The 22505-nt window shown below is 48.9% G+C and overlaps 1 protein-coding gene across 1 annotated transcript; it reads left to right on the top strand.

The window, feature by feature from the left end:
• Positions 1-1716: 1716 nt before the first annotated feature.
• HRAS (HRas proto-oncogene, GTPase) lies at positions 1717-20994 on the top strand. Its single transcript, XM_005419502.2, has 6 exons — positions 1717-1779; positions 10591-10744; positions 15301-15479; positions 17657-17816; positions 18505-18629; positions 20692-20994. The coding sequence occupies exons 2-5, from the start codon at positions 10634-10636 to the stop codon at positions 18622-18624; spliced, it is 570 nt and encodes a 189-aa protein (XP_005419559.1). The 5' UTR covers positions 1717-1779; positions 10591-10633; the 3' UTR covers positions 18625-18629; positions 20692-20994.
• Positions 20995-22505: the final 1511 nt, after the last annotated feature.

Raw genomic sequence — 22505 nt, 5'->3', positions numbered from 1 at the left:
TCTGATGAGCACATGTTTTATAACAAAAGCTCAAATGTGGGTAAACAGAAATCCCCAGCTTTACCATAAGTTTCCTCTGTGACTGTCAGGAAGTCACTTAATTGTTGTGGGTTCTTCATTGCAGGGTGGAGTTCCTTCTTCCTTTATCTGCTGTGCCAGTCATGTGTTGCTGAGGGGTGGAATATATGAACCTGTGTGGAGGCCACTCAGAGTTGAAGGAGCAGGTCTCCTGTGTCCATTCTGTGATGCTTACAAGACAAGCAGGATGAGTCCTTGGACAGTATCCCTTTGTTGCTCCAGAGCCAAAAGGGAAATGCCTTCCTTTTCAGTGTGGAGAGCTGCAATCCTCACATCTTCAGTCTTTTTTGTAGCAGGTCTGTGATTGACAGTGATGCACCTAACTCCCTCACAGCAACAATGCTTGGATTTTTTTTAAATCCAGACTTGTGCAGAGGGAAAGGATATGAGCATTAAATCTGATGTGGCTGAGATTTACTGTAAGCAGTGAAGTGAGGTTTGGGTAATTCAGGACTCTAACTAAATAAAGTTCTGCTGATCCAAACTTAAATCTTGCACCATAACCTTTGGACGTTTCTGTTTCTGTCAGGCTGTGTGATGGTTTCCCATCATTGCACACACAGTGCATTGGTTGGCTCTGCATGGCTATCAGACTTGGTTGTGATGAATTCATTCATGGCTGTTGAAGGGCTGGGTTTGGAGGTCTTCTGTGGACCTCTCTGCCAGCAGTGCTCACTGTCCCCATCCGTCTAGGCTGCAGCTGGCTGATGCTGCAGCTGCCAGGTCCATAAATCAGCAGCGTGCCCCTGAATATCAGCTGTATAATGACTGATGCATATTCATGTTTGCTACACTGTGTCACCCTGCTAATAATTTATTTTGGTGAGAAGGAGAGCAGGGACAGAGTCCCAGTAGCTGGTGCCTCCTTGCTTCATTTTAGCTCCTCTTTCTGCTTCCACCTTGTCTTTGGCTCCCTAAGATACCCCCTCTCTTGCTTTTCTAGTGTATTTTCCCCAGCTGCTTCTCCCAGATGTGCTAAAGCAAGCCCTGCAGGTTTGCTTTTTGTTGTGGTGCCTTCTTCCCCTCCATCCCTGCTCTGCTAATAAATCAAGGTGTGTGCCTGCAAAGGCCCTGCAAGGACTAAACACAAGAGGATGATTGTTATGTTTGAGCATGTAAATTAAAAAGGCCTCCTAATAAAAAGACACTCTGTAAGTATCTGGTCTTGGCTGTTCCTTTGAGCTCTGTTTTTGAATGAGCTTTTATTGGTGTCCCATTGGGATTGCAAGGGCGAGAAGGAAACTCAGTTTTGGTCCTACATCCCAAGATGGACTGTCCCTGACCCACAGCTCACCTGTGGAGAAGATGCTGTTGCACCTGTGCTGCTTTACCCTCTGTCTTGAAAAACGAGGAGGAAGAAAAGTGCTGTACCACCTTTCCCTGGAAAAGATAAAATTTTGCAAGATATGATTAGCAGCCTCTGAAATACCACGTGAGAGAGGATGGGTGGGGGTTGGCTCTGCTTTTCTTCTTTCAGTACAAAATCCTAAGTGCTGTTCAGGGAAGCTGGGGAAGCCAACTTGGGTACTAACCCAAGTGTGTCCCGAGATCTGCCCGAGTCCAAGCAGCTGGAACTGTCTGTCCTGGCAGAGAGGTATCCCTCTCATTCCTGTTCTGTATTCCTTCTTCTAGGGGGGACTTGAACCACTCCCAGAAGAGAGGACCCTATTTCTCTGTGGAAGCTCATTAGCCATCCAGAGGGTGAGTGCCACATGGGCAGAGGCAGACTGGGCTAGTACTGTCCCAGGATACTCATTTGTCTGCTTTTATGCTGCTGACCAACAGCTTCCACCTTGTATCCCCCAAACCCAATGCCACTGGCTGTCTGGAACTTTCTGCTGCAGAAGCTGTAGTGCAACAGGACATGTGCTGTGTGAACCATTCAATTCCTGGAGACTGGAGTTCAGCAATTCAAATTCTTATAAATCTTATTTTGCTCCAAAAACTGGCCTTTAAAAAATCTCTTAACCATTAAATGCTAAAAAACCATCAAAAAATCAACACAAACACCTAAAAGCATTAGCAAAACAATTCTGGAAACTTCCCAGATGCAACTACCCTGTTTCCTTATCCCTGTATTTGCTGGATATAAAATACATGTGTTAGGATTTAAAGCCAGCAGGAAGTTGAACAACCATACCTATTTCCATTGCAAATTCTTCTCAGTGAAAAGGGCTTGTATGCATTTCCTGAAACTGGTTTCCTAATTTTTCTTTGTCAACAGGTGTTTGGGAGGAATAAGGAAGGATAGGGAAGGGAAGGAGAACAGAAAGCTCATAGGGAGTGTGTATTTCTTGACTCTGGGGTACTTTTTTTGCTGTGCATTAGTGGTGCTCAGGTTGGGAGGCCCTGTTCTTAAGTGATGTAGGTGGCCACCTTATACCAGTGACTTGCCCCTTTCTTGTAGCTGGGCTTCAGGTGAGGAAAACAGCAGAGCCTGCCCCTCTGCTCTCAGGCCTACCTGCATCGCTGGGTGCTTATCTGTGGATCAGAGCATCTGCCTTTCTGCTGGCTGCCTGTGCCCGTGACCTAATTGTGATTTCATCAGGATAATTGGAGAGCAGGGCCTCTCTTACAGTATTCTGTGCTTTCCCACTTGATGTACCCTGCTTCCCCAATTGGCTCTGCCTTGGGAAGCTGAGCTGGGGATGAGCTGCCAGCTCTGACAGCCCAACACAAAGACTCAGCAGGCGACCAACAGCTTTCCCATCCAAAACTTCTGGGTTTTTTGTTTTTTTTTTTTTTTTTTTGTCTCAGGTGAAAACCCCAGATGGGAAATCACATTGCCTGAATTTAGTTCCCAGCTTTACCACCATTGATGGCTTTGGGCCAGTCCCTTGGCTTGTTTGCATCCCCTTGCCTGTCCCTGCAGTGAGTAGGATCGTGTTTCTGTTCATGCATGGCTGCCTCCAGCTCTAGCACTCGGCGCTCCATCGCTTGCAACTTAGTAGTGAGATCTGAATCTGTCCCTTCTTGTGCTGTTGCAGCAGAGCCAGATGGCTGCAACCTGCCCTAGCATGATGACAGGACCACTGGGCATGGGAGAGGCTGGACCTTTCCCCAGCAGCTGCTCCTTTCATCACCAGGAGGACCAGGCAGGACATACCAGGTACCTTAGGAAACCAGCCTGGAGACAGCATCTCTTGTAATTCCACACCATTACTGGGCAGTGTTTTCCCCAAAGCCTGATATTCTCTATTAGCTGTAATTACCGAGATCCACTTACACTGATGCTGCATACTCATCTGCTCCAAGTTTCTACTTCATTGCTCCTTATATCTTGTGGGAAAATCAATACAATTTGGTACTGAGACTGGCAAGTCAAGAGATTGTTCAGAGCCTGGGTTCGTGGTTGTGTACCATGTGTTCTAACATTTACTGTCATCTGTAATGTGGGTCTTGCTTTAAAGTTTCCTGTCCATCTTTTTACACACTCAAGATATATCACACTGCCTTTCATGCATCCCATTAATGCTTATAGGTGGGATTTTAATGGAAGGTTAAAAGTTGCCTCTTCTCTTGAGCTCTGTTGTACAGAGTACCATTGGTTTTTCTGAAAAACGCTGGGAGGCCTGAGAGAAGTCTCTTTTCTAGGGTGAGGTGGAGGGTTGCCAACCCAGGCAGGGAAGTGTCTGCCTCTGAACTACCTGCTCAGCCCTGGGAGGCTGGAGAGGAGATGAAAGTGGAGGAGTCCTGGCAGTTTGCAGCCTTTTGCATCTCCACAGTGAGAGCTTTTCCTCCTTCACACTGCTTTCCCACATATGTTGGTATGTTCAACACTAGGCCCTGAGTCCTGACTGCAAGATAGGAGTCCAAGATTTTTAAGTGTCTCACATTGTCCTGTCCTGCACTGTGGCCTCTTCATGCCTTTGTTATCCATCTTTACCAACTTTGAGACACAACTCCAGTCTCTTTCCTTATGCAGGTTCCTCTTGCTCATGTAGAGTCTCAAAGAGCACTGAAGTGTTGGATCATAAATCACAAGTGTAATTTAAAAACTGCCTTCAGTTTTTTCACATCACAGGCCCTGCCAGATGCAGAGAACTGTGACTTGGGTGCTAGCACAGGTGGTCTCTCCCATCTGCATGAGATTATTTTTTTTTAAGGGTCTGTTTTCAGCAGTGGTGTGGGATGTACAGTTTGCTTGCCTGTTTTTTCACCTTTCTGTGGGCTGGCAGCAGTTAACCCACAGAGCAGTGTTTTCCCTCTGTGGAAGTTAGCCTGAAAGGGTTGGTTCTTCTGCAGAGACTGTGGTGGGATGAGTAACTGGGTATCAGGGAGACAAATGGAGTGCTGGTGGTGAGAGGTGAAGGTCCCACCATGATTCTCAAGTATATCCCAGCACCTTCCAGAGTTTCCTGACCATGCTGCTCCTCGTGCGCCATTCATGATGCTGGAGACATGGGCATGAGCAGTCCTGACTTACAAGTTTCTGAGATAAAGGGCCTGCTCATCTTTCTTTGGAAAATAGTAATTCTGGTGGCCTGTATTGGGTGTGGAGAGTGGGGTGCATGGGCAATTTCTTCATCCAGAGGAAAGCTCTTGTGTAGCTTGTTTGTTCTCTGGGTTTATTGTGTTACTGACTGATTTAGGTTGTTTGCTATTTTGGGTAGTTATAGCTACCTACCAGTTGTTTTTCTTGGAATAAGCTGCCAACAAAGAACTTTTTAAAGAATATTTTCTTTTTGAGAGGGAAAGCAAGAACAGTGTAGTTGGACTCTCTTACTGCTAACAGCAGATGATTGCACAGCTTTGTCTTTTCCTTAAATGTCTGACAGCTGAAGCAGGAACCAGGGAGCAGAGAACAGGTAGCAGCTTTGGAGAGGATGATACTGGTTTTTTTTTTACCTTTGCCCTTCCATATTTTCCCATGCCCTTTGTGGTTGGGTAGTCTCTGGCAGAGGGGTTGTGTTGCCAGAGGTGCTTTGACTGGGAACTGTGAGGGCTGGGCCTGGTGCAGTGACCAGTCCCTGCCTGTTCAAGACTCTGTGCAAAGCTGAGGCTTGCACATTGCTGCTGGGAGATGTTTATGGCTGCTGTGGAGAGCATTCCCTCCCTTCCAGACCTGCCTATCCCTTGGACGTGCCCACAGCTTTCTGCTGTTCTTCCTCACAAGTTTCTCCTTGAATGTGCATCTGTATTTTGAGCCTCCTACATTATGTCATTCCTTACCCCTTTTCTTCCTTTCCTCTGCAGCAGTATTTTTGTGCTCAGTCCCTTGGGACAGGCTGCCTTTTCCTTCAGATTTGAAGAGCTAGCAGAGGATGGAAGAAGGCATTCTGCTCATTTTTGTTTTTTTTTTTTTTTTCTTTTTTTGCCCCTAATAGAAGACATTTATTATCTCCAAGTCATCTTTCCAAAGCAGGGCCAGTATTTGCAACTTTTATTCTCTCTTTGGCATCCCTTTCTCTGTTTTCATCTGTGAGGTGCACAGTCTGAGTTTGCAGGTATACAAGCAAGCCAACAACAGGCACAATTGGTTAGATTTGTAGCTCACTTGTTGATTTAAAAAGCAACAAGCAAATTAAAATGAAGCATTGGATAGGCTTCATAATAGAGCATTAGCTTGCCAACCTCAGTTTCCTAATCTCTTTGGGGCTGGACAGGCCACAGAGAACATCAGCATTTTGGTCCTTGAGTGGAAACAAAAGGTGGCATTTCACACCACTGGAGAGGCCCTTCAGTCCCTCCACAGGCTGTGCTTTTTGATGTTGATGACAGTCTTGTGCATGAGCAAATGGAGGAGACTGAACAGTCACTGGGGAAGCCAACAAGGTTTGTTTATCAATGCTCAGAGATCACTGAGTAGGATTCCTGATGTGTGGGTGTGGATGACTGCTGGTAAAAGACTGGCATGAGTGTTGTTCTCCTAGAGGACTGCAGACCATTTCTGCCTGCGGGGCATCGCTGCTGAAGGGAAACAGAAGCAAACACAGTGGCATTTGTGGTCATATGGCTCCTCTGGACAGGTCTTTGGAGGAAAGGGTGTCTGGTCTGACATGAGCCCAAAGAAATTTGCAGAGTTGAAACAGACTTCTGATGCCTTTAAATGCAAAAGCTCCCAGTGGGCAGGTGCAGTGGTAGTGAATGCTCAATAATGAACAGTTGTAAAACTTCTGGCATGGCTGGCCTTACTACAGCAGTGTTGTGCAAAAATCTGTCTCTTGACTTGTTTAGCTGGCTTGTTGTCTGTCCTGGGAGAGAAACAAAGTTACGGGAGAAAACAGGGGACACAGACAAAGCTCCTTCAGTGATTTATTCTGTTTGGAAGGGTGTCAGAGAGGCTCCCTTGTGGTGAATGTGTTGGAAACCCTCTGTGTATCCCTTCTGCTTGACACCTGAGCTCTTGTGGGAACTGTCATGGTGAGATGGGATGTTCTGGTGGGGCTGAGCCCCTTGAGTTCCTTACCTCTTCTGAGTGAGTTTCTGGAGGCTTCACAGTCAGGTCTCCCAAACCACCTCTCTAGAGAATAGGGACCATGAAGAAGGTCAGGTTGTTTGTTGCAGGACGCAGCTGAATCTCTGGGTAACATCTGTAGCCTTGATGCTCAGGCCTACTTTAGGTCTTAGCCCTGTGACAGCTTCTGCCAAGCATCTTGGTCCTTGTTTCTGCAGGCAGGGCCTCCATGCTGCCACCCAGCATGTGCAGGCAGGGGAGGTGCTGTGCCCTCTGCCCTCACCCATGCCTCTATCTCCTCCCTGTGAGACAAAGGTAGGATGTTGGTGTCCGCAGGGCTGGGTGCTTGCTCTCCCTGCTTCCTGCTCAAGGCTGGCAGATGGCTCCTGTTTGCTGGAGCTGTGTGGCTCTGGCTACTGGGCTGGGAGCAGCTGCTGCCAGGCGGAAGCACTCGGCAAGGCTTTCCTAGACAGCTTTGAACAGGAGCCAGGAGCCCTCTCGCTACAGGAGCAAATCCACGAGGTCAGGAAATACAGGAGCAGCAGCTCCAGCTCCACACTTGGGCTCTTGGCTTGGCACGCGGATCCCAGCCCTCCTCTTTCCAGACGGTGCTCCTGGAACTGCTCTCCTCCTTGCTCTCAACTGTTGCTTGACAGCCCTGTGTGTGGCTTTTGGGGGGTGTAGTAGTGGAGTGCTGCAGAGGTGATAAATTTGGATAGGGAAACACTAGATGGTGACCTGGATCAGACTTTCAGATCTTGAAGAGCTTGCAGAAGATGGAAGAAGCATTGTTCCTGCTCTGTGTGGGACTGGGAGGCTGTGCTTTTGTGTTTCACTCTGTTTTATTGTGGTCAGCTGTGTCTGGGCTCTGTGTTGGCTGCTGAGCAATAGAAACTGGAAATCCTCGCATCAGGAGAAGCTTTCACAACCACCAACAGGCTGTAAACCTCCATCCGGTGTGTCACCAGCATGAAAACTGGGGTGTCTGTTACTGTCTCTCTGACACGAACCCCACTTTCTCTTCCCTGCATCTGTTTTATGGGAAGCCAGAAACGTTACTTTTGGAATGGTTGTTCCTTGAACCAGTCCCTGTTACTGTGGTGGTGGTGGTGGTGATGATGTTTTTGTGGCACTGAGTAACAGCCATTCCTGTGTTGACACTATGGGTGCATCGAAGAGCAGCCTTGCTCTTCCCATGTTCAGGAGTAAAAAGTGTGATGGGGGAGTTATGAGATGGTGTTGGTAAGCTTAAGGATAGGACCAGTTGCCCAGCTCTGTGGCAGAGATTGGCCATATTGAAATCTCTGCTTTCCCTGCAGCCTTTGGCTAGGCTACTTCTTTGCATGGAATTTGCCCATGCCCTGGTGTGCTTTGGGTCTGCACGCTGCCTGTGAGGAGCTTGCACTGGGGAAAGGAAGCGAGCTCCCCTGAGCATTGATTTTAGCCCACATTAACTGGGGCAGCTCTCATGCCCAGAGCTGTCCATCATTCCCCATGCTCTCACTCTGCATTAGGACATGTTTTACAGCAATGGTGTGGAGCAGCTAGGCTGGACCTGCCCTCCTTTGCGAGCTGCAGAATCTCTCCTGCCACTACAGGGGCGAGGATGGCAGAGCAGTGGAGAGTTAGCTGAGGTGACAGCACCTTTGAGGGATGGTGTCAGTGAGCAAACACCAGCATTGCAGTGCTCTTGCATGTAAATTGTCCATGTGTGGGCCACAAGTGGGGAGTAGCAATAGTTCCTTCTCCCCCTTCATTTTCCCTGCCTCTTGGGTGTGTGTGGGACAAGATGATGTGGATTTGTGTTTCTGTGGAGAAGCCAGACCTTAAAACTCTGTGCTAAGGTGGTGATATGCATGGCTTGCTGGTGTGTGGCTGCCCCTCTGCTGTGCAATGGAGCTCAGCTGGCGTTGGGAGCAGGGGAAGACACTCAAGCTAATGTGGGTGACCACCTTGTCCCCCACCTCCTGCTGCAGTGTGGACCATAAAGCTGCTATGGCTGTGGGAGCCTTCCAGAGGAGTATGCAGTGTCTTCCACTGGGCTGGTCTTGAGGGAGAACCCCCTCCTAGAGAACTTATGTCTTCTCCTCCCCGGGGCAGTCAAAGCTTTTCTCACTGCCCTCAGCAAGTCCTGCAGTTATGCCTGGGCAGTTGTGCTGTTTTCCTTGAGCATCTTCATGGCACCTGCTTCATCTTCAGATGCAGAGCAAAGTCTATGTGTTTTGCTGGGGGATGGAGATCTCCTTGCTCTGTAATGAAAGGTAGGAGCGGTGTTTCTTCAGATCCCCGGGACCCCTGTGTGTTCAGCTGTGAAGCTGTTTGCTGAAGGAGTGATTCCCTCCCTGACAGCTGTGCTGGTGGAGATGGTCAGTCCACATTTGCTCCTCAGTCCCCTTTTCATCCTGTCTCTTGCCAGAGAGATGAGAAGCCTGGGGTGGGGATCTCTCTGGCCCCTGAGCAGCAGTGCATGCGAGAACAACATGTACATGAGGGCATGCATTAACGGAGCAGAGTAATGTGTGTGCACAGTCAATTAGTGAGATCACTCAGATTCTCTCCTGTAGCCTTGCTTTCAATCTGCAACTCTTCCCTGGCTGCCAGAACAGAGGCACATTGGACTTTGAGAAGAAGCAGTGTCACTTTCAGGTAGGTACCTAGGCTATGACATTACTTACACTTCATTTCCCCCCACCATCACCACTTTTCCATCGTGTTTACCTGCTTCTCCAGCACAGCAAACCAGAGGTCCTGCTTGGCATCATATTTGTCACCTGGCTGCTCTTCTGCACCCCCTCGTTTGCCCTTCTTTAGGATTCTGGATGCTGAGAAGGGCTTGAGCTTTGTTTACCTTTCTGCTATCAAGACAGCAGCTCAAGAAAGGGCTTTGGCAAAAGGCGGTTGTGTCTGATTGCTCCCTGCTCAAGAGGGAGATAGAACTGTCTGGGTGGTTTAGGGTTGCAGTCAGGTGGGGATTTAAGGCAAAAAGTTCTGGCTTTCTTGCCATTAAATCTTTGCTGTGTTAACAAACGCATCAGCTGTGGTCTTGGTCTAGAGCAGCCTTTGCTGGCACAGTTTTTGGCAGCTTCTAGAATTTAGGAGCACGGCTGACAAGCCTGGGGAGGAGGATGGAGTGATTTAACTATCTGAGGTGGGAGGATGGAGGAGGGGGTTCTAATCCCTGTGAACACTGAAGGGTGTCTGACAAGGGGAACTGTGAGCTTGTCTTCCTGCTACCTGCTGCATTTTGGGTGGCTTCCCCAGAGCTTGCAGTTTGTGGCTGAGAACGAGTATCTGACCCTTGAGTGACTTTCAGTGGGCAGGGGCTGCAGTCCAATGAGGGTGGATTTCTATTTAAACCTTTGGGTTTTGTAATCTTCCTGAGTTAGTTCCTCTTTCTCAGCAGACTTGGAGCAGAAATTTAAGGGAGGAGCTGGGGGGATGTGAATCTTCTGCCGCTGAAGGGCCATGGGAGGCACACAGTACTGCAGAAGTGTGGTTTGCTCATCCTCACCCTAACCATCATTGTCAGTCAGCACCTTTTGTGACAGCATCTCTTTCCCACTTGTTGGGTGTGCCAAATTGAGCTCAGGGAGCAGGGATGCCCCTTTTGCAGTCCTTCCTCTCACAATAGTAGGACTGTTAGCTGGAGGACAGGCAGAGGGTGTGGATATGCCACCGTCTCAACCCTACAGTGTGGTTTGAGGTTTGACGCAGCCGTGAGGGTGAAGACATGGAGGCAGCAGCATGTTTGGGCAGGGCTGGACCTTTTCCCCTGCTCTTGTGGGAACTGACATCCCAACCTCGTTGGCCAAGGGTTTCAAATCTATTTAAAGATTTCAAATCATCAGCTTGAGATAAGGTAAAACCAGACTTCTTAAACTGATTACTTTAGGGGTTGATGTACACAGCCTGTAGCTCTTGTTTTCTCATCAGTAATGCTCTCCTACCTCTTGAAGTTTGCTCAAGGAACCTGTGAAGTTTGCATCCAGATGGTCAGGCTGAAGGATTGCAACAGACCACAGGATGAACACAGTTTTTGTATTTGGTTTAATGGATTATTTTGCCCATTTTCAAGTAACCTCTCTTAGCATAGTGACCATGTTTTGTCCTTGCAGGTGGTGGTGCTCCTGGAAGTCCTGAGCTGGGGTCAGCTGGAAGATGACTGAATACAAGCTGGTGGTGGTGGGAGCAGGTGGTGTTGGGAAGAGTGCTTTGACGATACAGCTCATTCAGAACCATTTTGTGGATGAGTATGACCCCACGATAGAGGTAAGTGGCTCTGGGCATGGGGTCTGTCTGTCTGCATGTTTTCCACTTGCTTTTCTCCACCTTGTCTCCAATGCAGAGCATGCTCAGTTTGGTCTCAAGTCTGAACTTGAGCAGGGATGTTCCTCTGCTTTGCAGAACTATTCTGAGTCACTTTGTGTGTGTTCAGAGGTTGCAGAGACTGACTTAACATCTCCCACAGAAGGGTAGTGGTGTCTGCTGAAGAGAGGTGACATGGGAGGCAGCAGAGACAGGCAGAGCAGGACAGGGGCTGAGAGGCAGCACAAAAGTCTTCTTTTCTGATGAGATGACAACGTAGGGAGGGATTAAAGGTTTAGAATTGAAGAGCCATTTTGTGCCTGTGCTTCCATTTCTCCTCCCGTGAAATCAGAGTAAATGTATTGACTTTTTCTGCAGGATGTTTTGAGCTTTACTGATGAAATGGGTTTTATCAGAGCTTGGTTGTATTATGTATGTCTTGCAGTTTGAGCAAGATGTGCTGAGCAGCTGAACTGCTATGGCTCCCAGAATGCTGCCTCTGCTTCTTCACAAGGAGTTAAAGGCGGATGTGTGTGTCTCAGTCGGTGTGGATGGCAGCACTGACCTGTTTAGCTCAGCACCCTGCCTGAAGATGCAGGCAGGGACCCTATGGTCTTCACAGGCTGTATGGGGGCAGAGGGGGATTCAGTGTTCAATATCCATTGTGATATTACTATTTTCTTTAATTTTTCAAAAATATATTCCATTCTCCATCTGCTTCACCATAGTTAGTGATGTGCTAATTAGCCTCTGCATGACTTACACCTTTGTTGGGCGAGACATAGGCAGTAGCCACTGCACTGCACGAGGAGTAAAGTCCACCCTGGGAAGGCAAACTGTAACTCTCTCATGCCTCTTGGACAACAACCTCCCTGTCTGCAGTCCTAAAGGATTTTCTACCAGATGTGTATAAATGCAGCTGTGGTTTCTGCAGTTATTATTATCATAATGGCTAAAGGCCCCAGCTGGGATGAGAAATCTATTCTGGTAGGTGTTGTATGTGTAGTCCCCACCCTGAGGAGCTTACAACTTACATAAACAAGGCAAGACAAGGCTTGGTAGAAAGGCAGAAATAGTCTTACAGTCCTACAGATGGGAAGGAGAGAAAGCACTTAAAAAGCACGTGCTATTACATCATTTGGCCAAGGTCACCTAGAACGTCCATGGCAGAGACTGGAATTTAATTTAGGGCTCCTGAGCCTCCTTGTTTATGGATGCAATTGCCTTTGTCCCCACCTCCTCTCCCCTCATGTAGCTGTCCCCATTAGTATTGTATACTTTTCTCAGAAACCCATTCCAGGTTGTTTTTGCTAAAAGAGTGTTCATGGAGAGCACCCTCCCTGGGGAGACATCTGCAAGGAAGCATCCTCTCTTGGACCTTAGGTGGGCAGAGGCAACTCCTACCGAGTGATGTGTTGGGTTTTGGCATCCTGTGGTTTTTTTCTCCAGCTGCCTGCTCCCTGTATGTACCCTGCAGGGAATTTTCTCCATGTAAACAGGCAGCAGGGAATGTAAACCCTGCATGGCATTTCCCAGCACACCCTCTTCACCCTACGCACTTCTGCAGTGCTCTGGGAGACGCCTGCTCTCTCCTCCACTGTTCACTCCAGCCCCATTCTGTTCTTCTCCTCTTCCAAAAGCTGCCACAAGCTGCTCTTCAGCCCTCTTACCCCTGGTACTTTTCCACCTGCAGGTACCACCAGCCCTGATGCCTTTGCAGCTCCCTTGGTTGTGCCCTGCTTTCCCTGCTACCCTGGCCAACTACTGATTCATTTCAGGGTGATTCCTTTTAATTATGCTTCATTTTATGGGGATTTAAGAGACCGAGAGCTACCTGCCAGCCATCCAAATGTGACCAACAAACCACCTTCCTGTGACTAAGCTGCTTTGGATCATGCCCAGGAGCTGACTATGACTGTTCAGCCAGCTAACAAGCAGCACAGCAGTGCTGAAAAGAGCAGGATAAAAGTGGGGGGAAAGATGATAACGTGCATGGAGCAAAGGTGTTGCCCGCTGCCCACATGGAGTGAGCACAGGCTGTGCTGCAAAGGGGGTGCCAGCAGATTGGGGTGCACTGAGAAGATGTTCCCCAGAGCAGGAGGTGTGGAGATTTGTCCCCTGTCTGGGGTAGAGACCCTGACTGGGTATTTGCTCCCCTCCTACCCTCCTGATTCACCAGTGCAAACGTTTGGCTCTGTAACTCAACGCTGTCCACCCCACTACAGCACACTCTCACAGGCCAGCTCTTGGACTGCCAAGGAGCCTTAGGACCTTTGTTTTGGGAACAGGAGGGCCAAGGTAGCAAAGAAAGGTATGCCACTGGCATTGTCCCATGGTGAATAAGCAGGGATGGAATAAAGGGTTTCACTCTGTTGAGCAATTCTTTGGTTCATCTTCCAGCTCTTAGCAGCTAGCTAGTAATGGGCTGCCCAAACCTCTGGTCATATCCTGACTGTAGTGCTTAGCAAATGGGCCTCTTGGTCTGGTCCCCCAGCACGGCTGGGATGCTCCCGGCATCTGCTTGGGATCTTGAGTCTGAACCCCAAACAGATGTTGTTTCTGCTGCCTGGCACTTCACAGCTGGGTCTGGCTGCATTCCCCTCTGCTCAGGGTGGGGTGGGACATGTAGGGCTGCAGAGGAGGGCTGAGGCTGCAGGGTGCTGCTGTGGGCTAGTGGCAGCCATGTAACCTGGTTGTGTGGCAAGGACAGCTGAGCTGCTATCCTGAGATTCCTGGGGAGGGGGAGATTGAATGAAGCTGTACACAAAGAATTGATGGAGAGAGCTTGTCCCCTTCCTTTGCAAAGCATCCTCTGCAAGATTGTTTTATGTCTCTGCCTTGTAAGCCAGCTGGCTGGCCCTATGGGTATCCTGTTGATGACCTGAGCTGAGGTGTGGGATCTCTTCTGTGTCAGCATGCCTGGGTGCTGGTGAAACATCCCGGAACTAGGGACTTGGCAATTCACTGTGAACGTGTGTGCCGAGAGGCTGGTCCTCTGTCCCAAGCCAAGGTGCAGAGGTGGGAGGATGCTTTGTGGGGCAGAGAAGGCACTCAGGTCCCCTTGCACAGAGGAGGCTCCAGAGATACATTATTGATTAGAAATGGGAGCACATTCCTGCAGGGCAGCCTGCCAGTTGCCTTCAGAGCAGTTGGCTGAAAGCCAGCCTTTCATTCCATGCTTATTCTCGATGGGTCAGCAGTCCACTTTTTGGGAAGGCATAGCTGAGAAGGTTGTGGCAGAACAGATCTCATCTCTGATTTCACAGCCCTCTCTGCAAGGTGAGGAAAGACTTTAATTAGCCCCAGCAAATGACGTTGTTGTAATGAACCAAAGGATAGAGGCCATGTTGGCCCTATTCCCTTTCTGTGCTGCTGCCGGTCCTGTTGGTGCCCTTTGCTGTGTCAGCTGTTTGTCTGCAGACCTGCAAAGCTCATCTGATAACATTGTTGTGGTCGCTGGAAGAGCAGCTGACATTTGAATTAATTTTAAACTGCAGCCATGGCAAGTGGCTGCAAAGCACTGTGTGCTTGTACTGCTGACTTGTACCTTTTCCATACCTTTCATTTTGGCTTCCTGCTCTTGCTGACAGCTGAGGATGCTGCACTGTCCACAGGGGATGGCTATTGGAGAGGGATGTCCTCCGTGCAGGGCTGCCCCACAGCATCGCTGCTGATGAGACTGAGCTCAGGAAGAAGCATAGTGGGGAGGAGCAGTGCTTTGAGGAGCCTGCTGTGAAAATGAAACCTTTTGAGGGATGCTCTGGGTGATTTCCAGACCTTCTCACATCTACGACAAGTTGTGATTGCCTTTGCTGCAGGGAAAACCCCCAACTTCAAAGGACCTGCCTGGATAGTTCTTACCTCTCATGGAGCCCTCTGGGCACAGAGAGGTTGTGGGAAACACCCTGTTCACTGTGTGATTTTATTTTATTTTTTTCTCATGTTTAAAGAAGAGATTTACCATCAAACTCAGTGAAATCTTACTGATGGCAGTATTGCCTCTGGTGCCTGATTTGAGATGCATTGGAGGCACTGGATTTCCAGGTTATCTTAAACACCTTCCAGGCCTGCAGATCACAGATAGTGACTGGAAGCCCTGGCTGGCCAGAGCTCCTTTCCTGAGTGTCCTTCCTCATCCAGCAGAAGGAATTGGAGCTGAGACTAAACAATGCTTAGGAAATACTTGTTGAGGGCTATGTGGTGTAATGGAGATGAAGCTGCACCTGGTCTGCCAGCGGCAAGGCTGCGAATGGGGAGAGCAAGCTGGGAGCTGTCTTCTCTGTGGTTCTGATACACAAGGAGAAACTTGCTTAGCTGCTCCCTTTTTCCTTTGTTTTTTTAATTATTTTTCCTTTCCCTCCCATTTTTGAAAGAGATTGAGTCGTCTCTAATGGAAGCTGAACACAGGCAGAGCATGACCTGGCATCTTCCTAGGGATGCACTCGCTGCATCCCTTTGTTTAGCCAGATCCAAGCCCTCCCTTAATGCATCCTCCTTCCTTTCCCTCTCCTGGCCTGCAGGATTCCTACAGAAAGCAAGTAGTCATCGATGGAGAGACCTGTTTGTTAGACATCTTGGACACTGCAGGGCAGGAGGAGTACAGTGCCATGAGAGACCAGTACATGAGAACGGGGGAAGGATTCCTGTGTGTCTTCGCCATCAACAACACCAAGTCCTTTGAAGATATTCACCAGTATAGGTCAGTATCCTGGGAAGGGCCCTTTCCCTCTTGCCCTGTGCAAAGGGAGAGGCCTTGCTGCTGCACTCTCCTGCCCACCCTTTTAGATCAGGCCCCATAGTGGAAGCACAGACTGCCAGCAAAGACAATTAGCTCAAGTGGCCATTCCCCAGGGAAGAGACAGCGCAGACGGCTAATGTCAGTGACTCCAATAAAACCCTTCCAAAGGGATTGCTTGTGGCCTTTGGGGACCTGGTAATGTAATGTTTAAGTGTTTATGGTGACTAAAGAGAGAGCTGATCCTGTATGACCCCCCTCCCTTCCTTTCACGCAATCGATCTCTGAGACTTTTGCTGGCCCCAGAGCGGGGAGGGGAGGCTGGGAAGGACAGGGAGAGCTGCTTGCCCTGCTGTCCACTGACATGACCAGGCTGTGATCTTCCAGCTGCACACATGTGTGGAGAGACTCCTGCCCCACTGGAGCTTGGCTTCAACCAGAGCAAAGATGGAGCAGAAGGGGAGTCAGGGCTCCTGTGAGGTGATTTGCCCAAGCAGATGTATGGGGAAGTGATGACAAAGCAGGGACGCTGTCCCAGTACCCATCCCAATTCTCCTCTCTGTTGATGTCATCCCTGCAGAGCTGAAGAGTCAAGGGGGTGATGTAAACACAGCAGGAATCTTCCCTGTTTACCCCGATGCTACTTTAGGGAGGGACTCTGCTTGTGCCTTTTTCTGAGCCTTGGCTGCGATGGCAGGCACTTGCAGAGGATGCAGGATATGGCTCTGCCTGTCCCTTCTCTGTCACTGCCCACAAAGAACTGTGTATCCCAGTCCCTCATCATAAACCAGGCTCCCAGCAATCCTGTTGTTCTGAGGACAGGCACATGCCTTCCTTGCTCCATAGTCAGAGGCGCTGCTTGGAGCTGTTGAGATGTTTCAGTCTCATCCAAAAGGCTGTTCAGTGTAATAGCTGCACAGGTGCACTAATTTGGCTTCTTTTAGCTGAACCAAAGGACAAAGGATGGGATTTTCCTAAAGCACCTGAGGGATTGAGCAGCATTCATCCTTGTGCTGGGGCTGGTGCCCCTGAATTGCTTGCAGGATGGCTTGATTTCAAGTCATCATGATGTAAATCACTAGCTTTCATCTCCTTTAGCCTGTGCTCTTTGTGTTTGCACTTTTAAAAGAATATTCCTCAGAGAAATGCTTGCTCTCCCTGGTTAGTAACCATTTGGAGGTATCTCTTTTCAGCTAAGTGTAGCCTGTGCACTAAATTTAGTTACTTGCATTTGCTGATCAGGATGTTACACAGAACATTTAAATCGCTTTATGGCATATCATGCATATAGTCAGACTTCATTTCTATGTTCTACTACATTAGAAAAAGATGATTGATTCTTTTGCGCATGAATGTCCAGCTGCCTTTGGATGGAGATTTGCAATTAAAATGCACAAATCGGCATTTAAAATCTTTTATTTGTTAAATTAAAACCATATTAAATGTTCTGGACCCATGAGCAAAAATAAAAAAGCTGTTTTGCATCTGAAGTTAAATGATTTATTAAGCAAAGGAAGTTATTGTCTATCAGAAGGGAATTGAATGGATTTTTTGTGGTCATAATGGCCTTCAAGATTTTTAGGAGTGATAGATCTCATCCTCGCCCACCTAGTTTTAGATCCAATGTTGGAATGAAGAAGTGAGCATTACAGCTTTTTTAGTTCCCAGTTGGTGAGTGACCTGAACTAAACTGAAAGGGAGCAAATACTGCCTGTGCATCTGCAGAAAAGGTTACAGCTGCCAAAAGCTGCTTTATTAGCTCAGCAAATTCTGGTTGCAGGTGATTTTTTATTTTGGGGGAATTACTTGATCTAAAATGTTGGAAATAGCACAGGTAACTGCTTGAGAATTAATTTTTATTTAACTTAAACTTAAGCTCGTGTCTTAATATAGATTGTCATAATTCAAGTTGTCTTGTAAATAGCTGCATTTAAAGAGAAGAAGTATGTTTAGTTTTCATTTCCAGAAGTGCCCTGTTTTGCTATTTACTCACTTGTGTGCCATAGTTATTTACATTTTCCTGAAAGCTCAACACAAGGCGTTCAACAGGAGCGAGGGTAGCTGTCAAATCCTAACAAAGAAACTGGCAGGGAATGTTCTGGATCTGCTCCTTCACTTCTTCACACCTCCTCCTCTTGCAGGGAGCAGATCAAGAGGGTGAAAGACTCAGATGATGTTCCCATGGTGCTGGTGGGGAATAAATGCGACCTCCCTGCGCGGACAGTGGAGACCCGGCAAGCGCAGGACCTGGCCCGGAGCTACGGGATCCCCTACATAGAAACGTCTGCCAAAACCAGACAGGTAGGAGGAGACTTTTAAACAAAAGGCTCTTTTTCTCTTCTTTCCTCCACTGCTGCCCTGGAGGGGCAGGAATGGGCAGGCACCACCTTGCAGACAGATGGGTGTGAGGGCTGGGCTTAGTTGCCTCCTCAAGGCTAAATGTTCCCTCCCAGTCCAGGCTTAAGCCTCCCATCACAAGAAGTGCATCATCATGCTGTGGCAGCAGTGAAGAGAAGATGCCTTCTCAGGGCCTTCTCCAAGGCTCTGGAATAACCACCATAATCACTGCAAGTCAGCTAAGCTCAGGTCACTTGGTTAACCTCATTCACGGTCTATTTTGGCAGAACATACCAGTGCTGAAAGAACCATGTGGAGCTCCCAGAGCACAGAGGTAGAAATGGAGCTGACCCCTTCAGTGGTCTAGTGGTGGCTTTTCTCTTGGGTGGTAGACCTCATTCAGACTGCTGAGAGCTGATAAATCTCAGGGATTTCAGAGATCCTTATCCTGACGGTTGCTCAATTTTGCTCTCTGTTTGAGGGCCACACTCAGGTCCTTGTTAGTCTTCCCAGCTTGGTTCTGTACCTTTAACTCTGCAGTCTTCACTGCTGGACAGTGCTAGGGACACCGTGCTGGGGAGCAGAGCCCTCTCCTCTCTCCACTGTCCCTCCTCAGAGTGGGCAGCTGCTTCAAGCCCTGCTTTTTCCCCAGGGTGTTGAGGATGCCTTCTACACCTTGGTGCGGGAGATCCGGCAGCACAAGCTGCGCAAGCTGAATCCCCCGGATGAGAGCGGCCCTGGCTGCATGAACTGTAAATGTGTGGTATCGTGACTATGGTAAGTGCTGGAAGCAGGACATGAGGTGCAGTGGGGGAACGTTGGAAGCAGGGCAGGAGGTGGGTGCAGATGCACTAGCCAAACAAGTGCAACAGGATCAATTTCAGCAGCAAGAATTGTTTAATTCGAGAATTGTTTAAACGCTCCTTTCAGACTGATGGAGCATTTTTCTGTGAAAACACAGGTAAGTCAAAATTCCCACTTCCGTCAGGAAGTGTGTGGCAGGAAAGGGTTGTTTATTTCTCCCCCTCATTTTGTGCAACAAAGTTCTATGCAACTGAATATTTAAAAAAATACTATTTTTTTGTGCTTTCCCCAGGAAAGCTTCTTCCCATGCTGCTGTTCTGAAAGAGGAGTTAAGCTGGTGTTGAAGGTGTACAGATCACTGCATGCTCACCAGATTGGCTCTAGAAGGGTTCATATGAAGAGCTGGCTGGGTGCATTACCTCCTAATGCACTCACATAAATTGCCTCATCCTGAAGCTTTAGAGCAGACCTGTCTCACTGTGAAAAGTCCTGTGTTCCTTAGAAGAGTTTTCCCCATTAGATAAATCCCCTGGGCTATTTGGAACTGATGCAATGTTGAGAATTAGCCATAAGGGGGCTGTTTGCTTTTATAAATTGTGTGTGCTGGAGCCAGAAACAGTATTTTTCAGATTGTTTATGTTCACTTGCCTGTTTTTCTTTCCTCAGTTTTTTTTTTAATTATGAGTTTATTTAAAACACTGCTGGACAGCAGTCAGGGAGAGTTCCTATTATTGTCTCTCTATGTGCTGGCTGGCTTTAAGTGAAAGGCCTGGGAACATCTGTCTGTGTAACCAACTCCTTCATGGCAGAAAGTTAGAGAGGGGTAACTAGGGATGAGTCCACCAAGGAGATCACTATCTAAGGACATCTGGGACTGGGACAAATGTGTGCATGAGCATTGCCCTTAATGTCTTTTGGGGATTCTCTCAAGCACCTGGACTGGTCCTTCAGCCCTATAAATAACTGCTGGAGCCCTAAAGAGAAGTGCACTGTATCCAGAGATGGTGTTAAGAGGGTCTGCTGAAGGTGGAGATGAACAGCAGGTTTTCTCTGATGCTTTTTGAACTAGAAACCATGAGCACAGCAGAGCTCTTCCTCCTGCCCCCCACTCCCAAGGAAAAAAACCTAACAAAACAGTGCTGGCAACGTTTGCTTCCTATGAGCAAACACCCACCCCAGAGCCCCACCCCTCCCTCCCAGCTGAGGCATGTGAGGTCGGCTGGGGGCCGAGCTGAATGCTGTGCCCAGCACACTTATCACTGCTAAGGGAGATTTTCCAGATGTTTGTGTCCTCCAGATGTTCAGGAGCGTTTCCTCCGGATGGGGATATGAGCTCAAGGCTTGTTTCCTGCTCTGGCTCACAGCTGACAGCATGGGCTTGGCAGGCACTGCTGCTCCTTACACCTACCACCAGGAGCCCAATCCTTGGCACAGCCTGGTGGCAGCACCAGCTTGGGCAAGTAGGGCTGGGAAAGGGTCACTTGGAAACACTCCTCTCTGTTAAGAGAACATGCCCTGTGAGTTGCCTGTGTCTTTTCCTGCTCAGGCAGAAACTGGAAACCAGACATCCCAGCTTAATCTAGCTGCAGTGCCCAAGAGCAGAGAGGGAGGAACATCAAGGCACAAAAGGAGAAGTGAGGCAAAGACATGCTGGGATTTGGGGAGAAGAAGGGTGGGTATTGTGGCCAACAAAATTTGGCTGCATTTGCCCTGGACTCATTTTGTGGTTCCCATCATCCCTGGAGGAGGTGGAAAGATCTTGCCAAACAGTGCCCCTTCCCACAAGGAGGTTCAGAAAGAGGCAGAAGCTCTGGTGAGGTGCCCAAAGCTCACCCATCACCGACTCCAAGACTTGTTCCCTTCAGGAGATGTACAGATGCTTTGCTGAGACAGACCCAGACTCTAAGACCTGTGTAGCCTTTTTGCTCTGTGGGTACTAACAGGGTCATCCCAAAATGTGAGAGGTGAGTACTGGGAACAGCCCTGCTTGTTCTGACGGGGAATGGGTGCTCATGAGTGTCCTCTTCTGTTTCAGCTGTCTGGACCGTGTCTTGGCGAGGTTCCCACTGTGCAGTGTGCAAGGAAAGAGGTGAAGCAAAGGAAGAAGCAAATGGATTCAGAGGAGGAGTATTGAGGGGGGGGAAAGGAGCAGGACGAAGAGGACAGGGGGAGCATGAGGCCCTCCAAGGACTATCTCGCACTTCACCCAAGCCTGTGGCAAACAACTTTTTTTTTTTTTTATCCCCATCCCCTCATCCTTTGGCCTCCTCCCACCCTGGCAACTGTACAAAGCCACAGATTGAATCACAGTAAATTATTATTTGATCGTCTCAACAAATCACCTTGATGGCTGTGTCCTCCTTCCAGAGGCTGCTGCTCCTGGTGCTCTGGAAGGATCGCTGGTGGGATGGTGGGGAGGAAAGGGTGCTGAGATTTTCCCTCCACAGACCAAGGTCACGCTGTATATCATGGAGGTGATCGGGGTGGGAGAGACAAGCTCTCACGGCAAGACAGCTTGTCTCTGTCTCCAGCAAGTCTTGGTCATGTCCTCCCCAGCCCACCTGGAACTCTGCTGGCCCCAAGTTTTGGGAGGGTGGAAGAGTGCAACCAGTCCAAGCCTGTCCTTGGCACCCCTTGAGTGCTTTGCTTTCAGCCTAGTCCTTGTGGGATTTATGGCCTCAGATGCAATGCCTGGAAGGGAAGAAGCATCAGCGAGGATATTCGAGAGCTGCTTTCACTTCAGCTGGTACCAGTTTGTTGCTTCCCTGATTCCTTTCATGTCAGCTCTTTCTGGCACAAGACCTCCCTCCTGTATTGTGCTCTAGAGGTAGAATTGGGGCTTCCTGGTCCCTTCCAGCCCTAGCTATGCTGACACCTGTATAGCACATACAGCTTGGGCTGCTCCAGTATGTACAGGTAAGCAAATCCTTGTCTGCCCTGTGCACGGCTTCCTGACTGGTGAGCATGTTGAGAAGGGCTCTCCTGCATTGCAGAAGCTGTCAGGCTGCTCAGCAACTAAGACTAAAGAATTCAGGCTTCCAGTCCCTGGGTTTCAAGTGGGTAAGAGTGTTTTGGATTAGGGCTCATCTGTTTGGAACCCTGTCTTTGCTCAGCTCTGCTCCTTTGGGATTTTTGCCTGAGGTCTGACCTACATGCATTTTACTTGCAGCCCCAAGACGAGGCATTGCATTCAGTGCAGTGGGTAGCTTGGTAGTCACTGTCTTTCCCTCTTCCAAGATATTGCACAGGCTAATTTACCGGGCGTCCAGAATTAGAAGCATCAAAGGGGGAAGGTGATCCAGCTGAGTGCGGCAGGGAGCTGTTCTGCGTGGGCTAGCCCAGGCCTGAAGAGGTGCTGGGTTTGGCAGCCAAGGTTGGTCTGGGTTGGGAGCAGCAAGGGTGGTGTGTGAGTCACATGCTTCACATGGCAAAACCAGTAAAGAAAGCCTGGTCATCCCCAGCACAAAGCCACAGCCCACCCAGGGCTTCCCAGCATCCTTGCAAGCAATCTCCCATCCCACTCCCTATCCTCCATCATGCCAGGCAGCAGCAGAATTAAAGCAACAGAATTCAACTCTCGTGCTCCGTGGGGGTACTGCCTTTGCTTTTGGCCTGGGCAAGAGAGGACTTGTGCTAATGGCTTGCTTTCTGTAAATGCCTGCTCTGAACTGCTGTAGGGCACAGCCCCCACCTTGGCTGCAGCTGCCTGGCACCCTGTTCCTGCAGGAGGACTGATACCAGCTCCTGGAGTGGGAGAAGTTGCCTGAGGGGAGAGTGTCCTGCCTTTAGCTGGGAGTGCTGTTTACAGCAGTCTGTCCCTGTGCTGGAGGATTGCTGAAGATGCTGAAC

Source organism: Geospiza fortis, unplaced genomic scaffold, assembly GCF_000277835.1.
Source record: "Geospiza fortis unplaced genomic scaffold, GeoFor_1.0 scaffold66, whole genome shotgun sequence".
Lineage (NCBI taxonomy): Eukaryota > Metazoa > Chordata > Aves > Passeriformes > Thraupidae > Geospiza > Geospiza fortis.
This window is presented reverse-complemented; position numbering and strand designations above follow the sequence as displayed.

What these genes read in the sequence shown, in the direction of transcription:
- HRAS (XM_005419502.2), top strand. Translation starts at nt 10,634, where the DNA reads ATGACTGAATACAAGCTGGTGGTGGTGGGAGCAGGTGGTGTTGGGAAG. An exon ending in AGTATGACCCCACGATAGAG is followed by an intron (nt 10,745 to 15,300) that starts GTAAGTGGCTCT and finishes CCTGGCCTGCAG; the next exon opens with GATTCCTACAGAAAGCAAGT. An exon ending in CGTCTGCCAAAACCAGACAG is followed by an intron (nt 17,817 to 18,504) that starts GTAGGAGGAGAC and finishes CTTTTTCCCCAG; the next exon opens with GGTGTTGAGGATGCCTTCTA.